Genomic DNA, 14,389 nt, shown 5'->3' with positions numbered 1-14,389 from the left:
TCCAGAAATGACATTGTTAATTTGATGTGCATTTTATATTTACTGTAGATTTCTCAGCATTTTGCCATTGAGGAACTGAAGCAAGCACACTTGTCATTTTTTGTTGTTTGTAACACAGCCCCGCATCCCCAACATCACACAATTACTGTTGTTGTTAACACAATCATTATACATCACAATCTGGGTGAGGTGGGCATCATTTGAAAGTGTATTCTATTGCCAACATGGCTAGCTAAGTGATACCATATGATCATACAGTGTTAGGCTTTCAAAAGGCACTTCAGACAAACAGATTGTAATTTTGGTGCACATAGAATGGAGTCATGAGTGCATTCAAGTGCGTGTTGTGCGGCTAAGTTTCTTCACAATAAGTTTCTTCACAAACACAGGCTCATTGTGTTCAGGACAACCCAGGGTATAACGCATGTCATCTTTGTAACTGTGGATCAAACATAGCGATCATAAACGTTGATACTGTAAATAACATGAGTTGTCAAATATGGAAATGTGAAGTGCACATTTGGACTCATAGGTGTGGTTTGCTTGTATGACATCAGTGGTATTTATTATAATCCTCAACGTCTCATCTTTCTGAACACATCGACTCCTCTCAATTTATATTTGCCCCACTCAGACAAATGTGCAAAAGTAGCCCAATTAGCGGGAGGGATGGGGGTATCTTGTCGCGCACGGTGCTCAAATTTATAACGGCTGTCAGTCAAAACCCATACAGTGATGGGAAGCGGAGAACCTGAGCCCTGACGTCATGTACAGCCACTGCGTTCTAATTTAGGCGCTTATCAATGAAAACATTTGCCATTTTCAATCAGTATATGATGATAGGGCCTGTGAGTGGAAAGGGCTACACCTATCATCATTAAACCCATCCTGGTGGACATAAATATGATGTTGTGGGTAAATATGAGTCAGCGACGATAAGTCAAAAGTCAGACAAACCTGACTAAACTATTTTGATGTGTACAGTAGAGGTTTGTTAGTGTGTGGGTATGTGTAGCTATATTTAGTAAGTGTATATTGGTTATAAAACGCTGTCGGGTGTGTATGCAGAGTAGGGTGAGATCAGATGTGATGTATATTAAAGAGAGTCTCAATGAAAGTCTTAGAATGAAAAGTCCCATTTTGTGTTTATTAAACAAAAACAAGTGTTAAATACACCATATGAAAACCACACACCTCAACTAAAAATCTGCATGAATTTGATAAACTGCATTATTTCTTGTGAAAAAAATTTAGTTGAATGGAAGTAATGAAATAGGCATTTGTGAACATCATATACAGTGAGGGAAAAAAGTATTTGATCCCCTGCTGATTTTGTACGTTTGCCCACTGACAAAGAAATGATCAGTCTATAATTTTAATGGTAGGTTTATTTGAACAGTGAGAGACAGAATAACAACCAAAGAATCCAGAAAAACGCATGTAAAAAATGTTATAAATTGATTTGCATTTTAAATGAGGGAAATAGGTATTTGACCCCACTGCAAAACATGACTTAGTACTTATTGGCAAAACCCTTGTTGGCAATAACAGAGGTCAGACATTTCTTGTAGTTGGCCACCAGGTTTGCGCACATCTCAGGAGGGATTTTGTCCCATTCCTCTTTGCAGATCTTCTCCAAGTCATTAAGGTTTCGAGGCTGACGTTTGGCAACTCAAACCTTCAGCTCCCTCCACAGATTTTCTATGGGATTAAGGTCTGGAGACAGGCTAGGCCACTCCAGGACCTTAATGTGCTTCTTCTTGAGCCACTCCTTTGTTGCCTTGTGTTTTGGGTCATTGTCATGCTGGAATACCCATCCACGACCCATTTTCAATGCCCTGGCTGAGGGAAAGAGGTTCTCACCCAAGATTTGACGGTACATGGCCCCGTCCATCGTCCCTTTGATGCGGTTAAGTTGTCCTGTCCCCTTAGCAGAAAAACACCCCCAAAGCATAATGTTTCCACCTCCATGTTTGACGGTGGGGATGGTATTCTTGGGGTCATAGGCAGCATTCCTCCTCCTCCAAACATGGCAAGTTGAGTTGATGCCAAAGAGCTCAATTTTGGTCTCATCTGACCACAACACTTTCACCCAGTTGTCCTCTGAATCATTCAGATGTTCATTGGCAAACTTCAGATGGGCATGTATATGTGCTTTCTTGAGCAGGGGGACCTTGCGAGCGCTGCAGGATTTCAGTCCTTCACGGTGTAGTGTGTTACCAATTGTTTTCTTGGTGACTATGGTCCCAGCTGCCTTGAGATCATTGACAAGATCCTCCCGTGTAGTTTTGGGCTGATTCCTCACCGTTCTCATGATCATTGCAACTCCACGAGGTGAGATCTTGCATGGAGCCCCAGGCCGAGGGAGATTGACAGTTCTTTTATGTTTCTTCCATTTGCGAATAATCAGAGTAAAAACTGTTGTCACCTTCTCACCAAGCTGCTTGGCGATGGTCTTGTAGCCCATTCCAGCCTTGTGTAGGTATACAATCTTGTCCCTGACATCCTTGGAGAGCTCTTTGGTCTTGGCCATGGTGGAGAGTTTGGAATCTGATTGATTGATTGCTTCTGTGGACAGGTGTCTGTTATACAGGTAACAAACTGAGATTAGGAGCACTCCATTTAAGAGTTTGCTCCTAATCTCAGCTCGTTACCTGTATAAAAGACACCCGGGAGCCAGAAATCTTTCTGATTGAGAGGGGGTCAAATACTTATTTCCCTCATTAAAATGCAAATCAATTTATAACATTTTTGACATGAGTTTTTCTGGATTTTTTGGTTGTTATTCTGTCTCTCACTGTTTAAATAAACCTATCATTAAAATTATAGACTGATCATTTCTTTGTCAGTGGGCAAACGTACAAAATCAGCAGGGGATCAAATACTTTTTCCCCCTCACTGTAGCCTACACAGTACAAACACTATGTAACAGACGTTTTGGACTTAAATATGCCTTATATACCACACAATGTCTGGATGCAATATTCTACCCAGGAATATTCAACACTGAAATCTGTTACTCTCGTTATTCCAAATGCATCTGTGGATATTTTATGTTGACAACAATGAAAATGCACCTTTGTCTTTAATGCAGGGTTTGATCTAAACGTCAGAAGACCTTTCTCCCATGTGGACCTTCAGGTGCATCTTCAGGTTGCAAGCCTGGGCGAAGCGCATTTGACACTGGGTACAGCTGAAGGGTTTCTCCCCTGTGTGGACCCTCTGGTGTCTCTTCAGGGTGCCAGCCTGAGCGAAGCGCATGTGACACTGGTTACAGCTGAAGGGTTTTTCCCCTGTGTGGATCCTCTGGTGGATCTCCACCTTCTGGGGGTAGCGGAAGCCTTTGTTACAGAACATGCAGAGGAACCGTTTCTCTTTACAATTACCTGATGTTGCTCCCCCTCCCTGAGTCTGCGCTCTAGCCCTGTCGTTTGAGTTCAATACCTGATTGAAAAGGACGTGTCCGTGTGAATCGGAAGGTGCCATCGACGTGGACACTGGGTCGCGATCACTGAGCGTGTGTAAAGGGTAGTGAGTTGCAACATTTGGATTTGTCTGTAAGCTTTCCCTGTAGTCTAAGAAGTCACTAGTGTTGCCCTGCGGCTGGCCTCCTAAGTGAGTCTTGTCTGCATTCCATGTCAGAGGAGTGTCACCCTCCACTTTCACCTCATCTATGACCAGACCCTCTCCTTTCTTATCTAGGCGCCCTTCAGAGTATACACCACTACAGTACTGGTTCCAGTCCCCTCTCATTGGATCAGTCTGTGTATCTAAGCCCACAGGCCTGTCACCAGGTATCATCTCTCTCTCTGTAACATATGAACAGGATGGATCATTGCCAGTCTGTAACGCGTCACCTGAGTCCTGATGGGACAGAACCGGGCTCAGGTTACCGTGAAGTAAATACTTTGAGCGGGGAGCAGGAGGACAGCCCAGTCGCTCCAGCACTGTTAAAGTCTCTGTGTCTGTCTCTGACTTGAGGACGGCGTTCGGCGTTCCACTGACCGCCGTCATGCTGCGTTGGGTCCTAGGCTGCGCTGGGGTGATGGTGGGGTCCTCCGTAGCGACAGGGGGCACTCCAGCCAATCCAGTCTGGATGTCTCTGCTGTGTTGTGGGTCCTCCTCTCCTTCAGACCTCTCCAGCTTGACCCCAGGACCTGCAGCCTCTGCATCTGCAGACTGACACAAGAAGAGAGGAGGTTATGATCAGTACATGAGTTGAACTGGATAACAATGTTTGAGTTTATTTTTATTTTTATTTTTTATTTTTACAGGGACAGTGCACATTAATCAACGTTTCAGTAAAAGTGCCGGTTTTAGCCAGCCGGCTAATATTCAACCTCAGTCCCCGGGCAGGTTATTAAAAACAATTACAATATAGACAATCATTGAACAGTGAGCACACGCAGAGTAACATAGGACAAGCAAGACAAAGCATACAGACAGAGCAACATAGGACAAGCAAGATGTAACATACAGACAGAGCAACATAGAACAAAAAGCAACAAGACAAAAGCCATAAAAACAACAGTGTTTCCACACCTCACAAGCTACAGACAACATGGAAAGTGGCAATACACAGCTAGTGATTATGTTCACAAATCTGATTGACCTTTAGCCATGTCTTCATGCATTTTGTGAAAGTGTGATATGTGGTGCAGTTATGTGTGTCTGATGGCAGTGTATTCCAGACATGGGACGCTCTCACAGAGAAAGCGGATTTACTAAAGGTGCTTTTCCTTAAGGGAACTATACAGTCACCTCTCATGGCAGACCTTGTGGATCTGCTGCCATATGTTTGGGTTTTCTGTGTAACAAAAATACTGAGTGGAGGGGGAGCTAGGCCATTTAGGATCTTGAATACAAGACATGCGTCGGTGTATTGCACAAGATTTTCACAACTCAGGAGCTCATGCTTTCTGAGGATGTAACAGTGATGATGGCTATTGGGCTTCCTATCGAGCACTTTGAGAGCCTGTTTGTAGACAGACTGAATAGGTTTTAATGTTGTATAGCAAGCTTGGGCCCAACTAGTCAAGGAGTATGTTAAGTGGGGGAGTATCATCGATTTGAAGTACAGTCTTGCTACCTCTGTGGTCAAACAATTTCGTATAAATCGGAAATTAGCTAGGTTGAATTTGGTTATTTGAATTACCTTTTTCACAAGCTTTTTAAAAGAGAGGTTGGAATCAAGTATGATGCCAAGGTACTTAAAATCAGATACCACCTGGAGCTTCTCCCCTGACACATAGACATCTGGTTCAGTAGCATCTGTTGCCCTCTTTGTGAAGAACATGCAAACACTTTTTTTCACATTGAGCCACTTTGTAACCTGGACCATTACAGTAGTGAGTTCTTGTGCAGCTTGTTGTTTGCTCTTTGCATGCACATATATCACTGTATCATCTGCATACATTTGAACTTCAGACCCAGTGCAGACAGAAGGCAGATCATTAATGTACAGGCTGAACAGGAGGGGCCCCAGTATTGACCCTTGGGGCACGCCCACATCATAGCTAAGAGTGGGCGACAGCTCATTGCTCACTCTGACACACTGAGTTCTGCCTTCAAGGTATGATTTCATCCATCTCAAGGCATCGGGGGAAAAGTTGAACTTGGACAATTTTGTGATGAGAATCTCATGGTTAACAGTATCGAAAGCCTTCCTTAGGTCCAGAAACACAGCCCCAACAACGCCCCCTTTGTCCATCTTGGACTTCACATTTTCCAGAAGAAAGCAGTTGGCCGTTTCTGTGGAGTGTTTCGCTCTGAAGCCAAACTGCATGGAGTGTAATGTGAAGGGGCTGTTGTTGAGGTGGGAAATCAGTTGTTCTGCTACACACTTTTCAACAACCTTCGACACTACAGGTAGTATACTAATGGGCCTGTAGTTACTCAGGTCAGCAGGGTCGCCCGATTTAAAGATGGCCGTTATTATGGCTGACTTTCATACCCTTGGAAACACCCCCAGACCAATAGATGTGTTGGTGACCTTAGTAATGGGGCCAATGAGTGACTCTGTAGTTTTTAAGAAAGGTAGAGTCCAGCCCAAACACATCTTTGGATTTAGAGTTCTTTAGTGAGCTAATCACCTTGTTCACCTTTGACTCAGAAACCTCCCTTATGATGAAGACAGGTTGAGCGTCATTCACTAGCACTGAGCCCAATAAACCAGTGGAGGGGTTCTGTGTCAGTACCTTGACAGAGTCAATGAAGTAGGAATTGAAGGCTATTGCTATTTCGACTGCATCCTGTGTTAGATTGCTATTCACCATGATTTCTAGTCTTTTTGCATTATTACTATGGTCTTTCCCTGTAAACTTTTTTTGATTCTCCCAGATCAATTTAGAATTTCCCTTTGCCTCACCAATTATGTTAATAAAAAAGTTTGCCTTGGCCTGTCTGATTTCTTTCGTCACCTTATTTCTCAACATGGTAAACCTACGTCTGTCATGCTCTAATTTGAATTTTAGGGCTGTTTTTAGAGCATAATCTCGTTCTTTCATCAATTTCCAAATTTCTCCATTTAGCCAAGGAAGAGTGCTCTTTTGGCCAGGTTTGGATTTGATTTTCTTTAGGAAACCATTTATTTTAGCCTGGATTGTGGATAGAAAAACCTCACTATCAGCTTCCACGTCTGCACAGGACAAGAGATCATTCCAGTTAATTTCATTAATTGCGTTTTCAAAATAGTTTAATTCACTCTTAGGTATTCTTAGTTGATCCGGCTTTCTAACAGTAGAGAGCTTAAACCTGCTCTTAGACAGCTTTCTGGCTATAAGTGTCAAATTATGATCAGATAGCCCAGTAACCATATTGAATGATTTAGTCACTCTCTCTGATTTATTACTGAACACCAAATCAATCTGTGTTTTAGAGCAACAAGTCACCCTGGTTGGCCCTTTAACGAGCTGTGTAAGGTCAAAGGTATTAGTGATCCGTTTGAGGGATTTGCTACAAGACTTGTCTTCATAATTAATATTAAAATCTCCCATTAAGATGACCTCCTTCCCAAAATCACATTCCCTAAGCATGTTATTAAACTGATCAAAAAACACACTTTTGGTGGAAGGTGGTCTATACATTCCAATAAGGGTAAAGGACATTTGGGGAGACAGTGTAACGTTCAGGCCAATACATTCTAGTTCATTATCACATGACCACTCAATTTGTTTACTTCCCTACTTGTTGTAGGGAAGTCTTACAAGCTCCCCTATGGCAGATACAGTTGGAAGTTTACATACCCTTAGGTTGGAATCTTTAAAGCTCTTGTTAACAAACTATAGTTTTGGCAAGTCGGTTAGGACATCTACTTTGTGCATGACACAAGTAATTCTTCCAACAATGGTTTACAGACAGATTTCACTTAATCTCAATTCCAGTGGGTCAGAAGTTTACATACACTAAGTTGACAGTGCTTTTAAATAGCTTGGAAAGTTACAGAAAATGATATCAGAAGCTTCTAAAGCCATGACAGGCTAATTTACATCATTTGAGTCAATTGGAGGTTTACCTGTGTATGTATTTCAAGGCCTACCTTCAAACTCAGTGCCTCTTTGCTTAACATCATGGTAAAGTCAAAAGAAATCAGCCAAGACCTCAAAAAATAAATTGTAGGCCTCCACAAGTCTGGTTCATCCTTTGGAGCAATTTCCAAACGCCTGAAGGTACCACATTCTTCTGTACAAACAATAGTACGCAAGTATAAACACCATGGGACCACGCAGCCGTCATACTGCTCAGGAAGGAGATGCGTTCTGTCTCCTAAAAATGAACTTACTTTGGTGCGAAAAGTGCAAATCAATCCCAGAAAAACAGCAAAGTACCTTGTGAAGATGCTGGAGGAAACAGGTACAAAAGTATCTATATCCACAGTATAACGAGTCCTATATTGACATAACCTGAAAGGCCGCTCAGCAAGGAAGAATCCACTGCTCCAAAACCGGCATAAAAAAAAGCCAGACTACGGTTTGCAACTGCACATGGGGACAAAGATCGTACTTTTTGGAGAAATGTCCTCTGGTCTGATGAAACAAAAATTGAACTGTTTGGCCATAATGACCATCGTTATGTTTCGAGGAAAAAGGGGGAGGCTTGCAAGCCGAAGAACACCATCCCAACCGTGAAGCACTGGGGTGGCAGCATCATGTTGTGGGGGTGCTTTGCTGCAGGAGGGACTGGTGCACTTCACAAAATAGATGGCATCATGAGGTAGGAAAATTACGTGGATATATTGAAGCAACATCTCAAGACATCAGTCAGGAAGTTGAAGCTTGGTTGCAAATGGGTCTTCCAAATGGACAATGACCCCAAGCATACTTCCAAAATCTCTACTATTATTCTGACATTTCACATACTTAAAATAAAGTGGTGATCCTAACTGACCGAAGACAGGGAATTTGTACTAGGATTAAATGTCAGGAATTGTGAAAAACTGAGTTTAAATCTATTTGGCTAAGGTGTATGCAAACTTCCAACTTCACCTGTACATGAACCTGTACATGTAAGCAAGTGAATAGCTGATGGGAGCCTTTCTGAAATAAACTGGCAACATTTGATGTGATTTAATACTATTGCACTGACCTCTATCACAATAACTTGCTGGATCGAGGTTCTACTCGCCTCATCAACAGTGATTGGTTGGTCATCTCTCCATGTATTGTGTCCCACTGGCTTCACAAAGCTCCTGTAGCCTCCAGTGAGATGTCCTTCACCTGAGAGAGTGATTTGGGGAAAAGTTAGGTACTGTCATTGCTATATTGTACACTATTGGTAGTTTTGACACTGACTAGAATTGGCAAGGATGTAAACCGGCCAATCAGCCCTTGGCTGGTTTGAGTAATATATATATATATATATATATATTTTTTACAAACTCAATATACTTTAAAATTACTAAAACCTGTGTAGAAATGATAATGGTCCCACATTCATACAGTTTCATGATTGTGTCCAGCTTGCTAATAATCAATTAAATGAAAGATAGTCAGGTAGCATCCAAAAACGATGGATGGAGGACAATTTTTTTGCTAATTTTGACAGCAAGGAAATATTTAAATTCAGTGCAGCCCTCCAGACCTCAATGGACAACTTCTTGATACTGTTTATTTATTTATTTCACCTTTATTTAACCAGGTAGGCAAGTTGAGAACAAGTTCTCATTTACAATTGCGACCTGGCCAAGATAAAGCAAAGCAGTTCGACAACATTAAAAAAAAACACAGAGTTACACATGGAGTAAAACAACATACAATCAATGATACAGTAGACAAAAATAAGACTATATACAATGTGAGCAAATGATGTGAGATAAGGGAGGTAAAGGCAAAAAAAGGCCATGGTGGCAAAGTAAATAAAGTATAGCAAGTAAAACACTGGAATGGTAGAATTATAATTTGAAGAAAGTTCAAAGTTAAAATATAAATAATATGGTGCAAAGGAGCAAAATAATAAATAAAATAAATAAATACAGTAGGGGAAGAGGTAGTAGTTTGGGCTAAATTATAGATGGGCTATGTACAAGTGCAGTGATCTGGGAGCTGCTCTGATAGCTGGTGCTTAAAGCTAGTGAGGGAGATAAGTGTTTCCAGTTTCAGAGATTTTTGTAGTTCGTTCCAGTCATTGGCAGCAGAGAACTGGAAGGAGAGACGACCAAAGGAGGAGTTGGCTTTAGGGGTGACCAGAGAGATATACCTGCTGGAGCGCGTGCAACAGGTGGGTGCTGCTATGGTGACCAGTGAGCAGAGATAAGGGGGGACTTTACCTAGCAGGGTCTTGTAGATGACCTGGAGCCAATGTGTTTGGCGACGATTATGAAGCGAAGGCCAGCCAACGAGAGCGTACAGGTCGCAGTAGTGGGTAGTGTATGGGGCTTTGGTGACAAAACGGATGGCACTGTGATAGACTGCATCCAGCTTGTTGAGTAGGGTATTGGAGGCTATTTTGTAAATGACATCGCCAAAGTCGAGGATCGGTAGGATGGTCAGTTTTACGAGGGTATGTTTGGCAGCATGAGTGAAGGATGCTTTGTTGCGAAATAGGAAGCCAATTCTAGATTTAACTTTGGATTGGAGATGATTGATGTGAGTCTGGAAGGAGAGTTTACAGTCTAACCAGACACCTAGGTATTTGTAGTTATCCACAAATTCTAAGTCAGAACCGTCCAGAGAAGTGATGCTGGACAGGCGGGCAGGTGCAGGCAGCGATCGGTTGAAGAGCATGCATTTAGTTTTACTTGTATTTTGGAGCAGTTGGAGACCACGGAAGGAGAGTTGTATGGCATTGAAGCTCGTCTGGAGGGTTGTTAACACAGTGTCCAAAGAAGGGCCAGAAGTATACAGAATGGTGTCGTCTGCGTAGAGGTGGATCAGAGATTCACCAGCAGCAAGAGCGACATCATTGATGTATACAGAGAAAAGAGTTGGCCGAAGAATTTAACCCTGTGGTACCCCCATAGAGACTGCCAGAGGTCCGGACAGCAGGCCCTCCGATTTGACACACTGAACTCTATCAGAGAAGTAGTTGGTGAACCAGGCGACGCAATCGTTTGAGAAACCAAGGCTACTGAGTCTGCTGATGAGGATGTGGTGATTAACAGAGTCAAAAGCTTTGGCCAGGTCAATGAATACGGCAGCACAGTATTGTTTCTTATCGATGGCGGTTACGATGTCGTTCTTATCGATGGCGGTTACGATGTCGCCACACCTTGAGCGTGGCTGAGGTGCACCCATGACCAGCTCTGAAACCAGATTGCATAGCGGAGAGGGTGCGGTGGGATTCGAAATGGTCGGTAATCTGTTTGTTGACTTGGCTTTCGAAGACCTTAGAAAGGCAGGGTAGGATGGATATAGGTCTGTAGCAATTTGGGTCAAGAGTGTCACCTCCTTTGAAGAGGGGGATGACAGCAGCTGCTTTCCAATCTATGGGAATCTCAGACGACACGAAAGAGAGGTCGAACAGGCTAGTAATAGGGGTTGCAATAATTTCGGCAGATAATTTTAGAAAGAAAGGGTTCAGATTGTCAAGCCCAGCTGATTTGTAGTGTTCCAGATTTTGCAGCTCTTTCAGAACATCAGCTGAATGGATTTGGGAGAAGGAGAAATGGGGGAGGCTTGGGCGAGTAGCTGTGGGGGGTGCAGTGCTGTTGAATGCAGTAGGGGTAGTTAGGTGGAAAGCATGGCCAGCCGAAGAAAAATGCTTATTGAAATTCTCAATTATAGTGGGCTTATCGGTGGTGACAGAGTTTCCTATCCTCAGTGCAGTGGGCAGTTGGGAGGAGGTGTTCTTATTCTCCATGGACTTTACAGTGTCCCAGAACTTTTTAGAGTTTGAGTTGCAGGAAGCAAATTTCTGTTTGAAAAAGCTAGCCTTGGCGTTTCTAACTGCCTGTGTGTATTGGTTTCTAACTTCTCTGAAAAGTTGCATATCGCGGGGGGCAGTTCGATGCTAATGCAGAACGCCACAGGATATTTTTGTGTTGGTTAAGGGCAGTCAGGTCTGGGGAGAACCAAGGGCTATATCTGTTCCTGGTTCTAAATTTCTTGAAATGGGCATGCTTATTTAAGATGGTGAGGAAGGCATTTAAAAAAAATAACCAGGCATCCTCTACTGACGGGATGAGGTCAATATCTTTCCAGGATACCAGGGCCAGGTCGATTAGAAAGGCTTGCTCGTCGAAATGTTTCAAGGAGCGTTTGACAGTGATGAGTGGAGGTCATATATACACTGCTCAAAAAAAGGGAACACTTAAACAACACATCCTAGATCTGAATGAATGAAATAATCTTATTAAATAATTTTGTCTTTACATAGTTGAATGTGCTGACAACAAAATCACACAAAAATAATCAATGGAAATCCAATTTATCAACCCATGGAGGTCTGGATTTGGAGTCACACTCAAAATTAAAGTGGAAAACCACACTACAGGCTGATCCAACTTTGATGTAATGTCCTTAAAACAAGTCAAAATGAGGCTCAGTAGTGTGTGTGGCCTCCACGTGCCTGTATGACCTCCCTACAACGGCTGGGCATGCTCCTGATGAGGTGGCGGATGGTCTCCTGAGGGATCTCCTCCCAGACCTGGACTAAAGCATCCGCCAACTCCTGGACAGTCTGTGGTGCAACGTGGCGTTGGTGGATGGAGCGAGACATGATGTCCCAGATGTGCTCAATTGGATTCAGGTCTGGGGAACGGGCGGGCCAGTCCATAGCATCAATGCCTTCCTCTTGCAGGAACTGCTGACACACTCCAGCCACATGAGGTCTAGCATTGTCTTGCATTAGGAGGAACCCAGAGCCAACCGCACCAGCATATGGTCTCACAAGGGGTCTGAGGATCTCATCTCGGTACCTAATAGCAGTCAGGCTACCTCTGGCGAGCACATGGAGGGCTGTGCGGCACCCCAAAGAAATGCCACCCCACACCATGACTGACCCACCGCCAAACCGGTCATGCTGGAGGATGTTGCAGGCAGCAGAACGTTCTCCACGGCGTCTCCAGACTCTGTCACGTCTGTCACATGTACTCATTGTGAACCTGCTTTCATCTGTGAAGAGCACAGGGCGCCAGTGGCGAATTTGCCAATCTTGGTGTTCTCTGGCAAATGCCAAACGTCCTGCACGGTGTTGGGCTGTAAGCACAACCCCCACCTGAGGACGTCGGGCCCTCATACCACCCTCATGGAGTCTGTTTCTGACCGTTTGAGCAGACACATGCACATTTGTGGCCTGCTGGAGGTCATTTTGCAGGGCTCTGCCAGTGCTCCTCCTGCTCCTCCTTGCACAAAGGCGGAGGTAGCGGTCCTGCTGCTGGGTTGTTGCCCTCCTACGGCCTCCTCCACGTCCCCTGATGTACTGGCCTGTCTCCTGGTAGCGCCTCCATGCTCTGGACACTACGCTGACAGACACAGCAAGCCTTCTTGCCACAGCTCGCATTGATGTGCCATCCTGGATGAGCTGCACTACCTGAGCCACTTGTGTGGGTTGTAGACTCCATCTCATGCTACCACTAGAGTGAAAACACCGCCAGCATTCAAAAGTGACCAAAACATCAGCCAGGAAGCATAGGAACTGAGAAGTGGTATGTGGTCCACCTGCAGAACCACTCCTTTATTGGGGGTGTCTTGCTTATTGCCTATAATTTCCACCTGTTGTCTATTCCATTTGCACAACAGCATGTGAAATTTATTGTCAATCAGTGTTGCTTCCTAAGTGGACAGTTTGATTTCACAGAAGTGTGATTGACTTGGAGTTACATTGTGTTGTTTATGTGTTCCCTTTATTTCTTTGAGCAGTGTATATTTTCCAGTTTTTTAAACACCAAATACAAATATACACATGAAACACAACTTACAGACGCACACAAAGACTACATCTCCTCTGCCCAGACCCGAATTCTCACACCTCCATCACTAGTGCTTGCCACATGGCCTTAAATAGTTTTTCCTCGGTCGCCCATGCTATTTCAATAATTATCATTTGGTTAATGATGGCGGATTCATTATTTCCACGATTTGAATATACAGTACGTTTTTTCAAGATGAATGATGAGAAGAAAAACCTCCAGCCCATTGGGTAGTGAAGAAAAACCTCCAGCCCATTGGGTATCTCACTACACCCCCATTTGCCATGTTTTCATTTAGTAAGTAATAGGAAATGCAGTAAATTATCCTCGGCATTCTGCTAAATGTACCTCTTGCCATTACTCTGCATCGGACGAGGCTCTTGGCACTACAGGGATGATTCGTGAGGACGCGCTCTCGCATTGTCCTCTCTGCGCGCTCCCGTGCCACCTTCGATTCCAGTAGTTTCCGCCGCAATCCCCTATTTTCTTTCTGGCTTCGAGTTATTTCCAAACGAAACACTGCATAGTCGTCGTCTACGAGTTTACAGATCTCTTCCACGGCTGCATTCGCTAGCGCCTCCATGATGGAGGCTATTTGAGTGTGAAAAACCATACAGTTAGCCATTGTTAGCTAACGTTAGCAGCTAGCGTTAACTAGATAATGTCCTGACAATAACGCGAATGAAAGACTACCTGGTGTACATATGTGATACTGTGCTGTTAAATTTGTCATATTTTGAGTTCCATGGTGTGAATAAATGTCTAAGTAAAAACCGATAACGTGTTAATTGTTGTTGGTCACTTCACTTGTTTCTTCTTCTTTGGTATAATGGCGTTTGCAACAATTATATTGCATTCCGCCACCTACTGTACATGTGGATAATAAAGTCACCTCCCCAAAAATGTGGGGTAAAAAATAATACATATAAAAAAATTCCATACAAACTATCAAAAACGAAATGTTAATTAAACTAAATCAGCCTGCTTTTCTGTTTTAATCAGGTCGCTACACAAGCTCAGAATGATCCTGTGAGGGCGGGACAT

At 43.4% G+C, this 14,389-nt stretch overlaps 1 protein-coding gene across 1 annotated transcript; it reads right to left on the bottom strand.

Moving 5' to 3' along the window:
* Window positions 1-2,797: 2,797 nt before the first annotated feature.
* On the bottom strand, window positions 2,798-14,174 carry LOC106602445 (gastrula zinc finger protein 5-1-like). The gene is made up of 3 exons (XM_014195099.2): window positions 13,694-14,174; window positions 8,584-8,714; window positions 2,798-4,179 (listed from the first exon to the last, which is right to left on the bottom strand). The coding sequence occupies exons 1-3, from the start codon at window positions 13,968-13,970 to the stop codon at window positions 3,103-3,105; spliced, it is 1,485 nt and encodes a 494-aa protein (XP_014050574.1). The 5' UTR covers window positions 13,971-14,174; the 3' UTR covers window positions 2,798-3,102.
* Between the last annotated feature and the right edge of the window lie 215 nt (window positions 14,175-14,389).

The sequence above is a fragment of the Salmo salar genome, chromosome ssa04 (assembly GCF_905237065.1).
Source record: "Salmo salar chromosome ssa04, Ssal_v3.1, whole genome shotgun sequence".
Classification (NCBI taxonomy): Eukaryota; Metazoa; Chordata; class Actinopteri; order Salmoniformes; family Salmonidae; genus Salmo; species Salmo salar.
The sequence above is the reverse complement of the archived record's forward strand: the minus strand, read 5'-3'. Positions and strand labels throughout refer to the sequence as shown.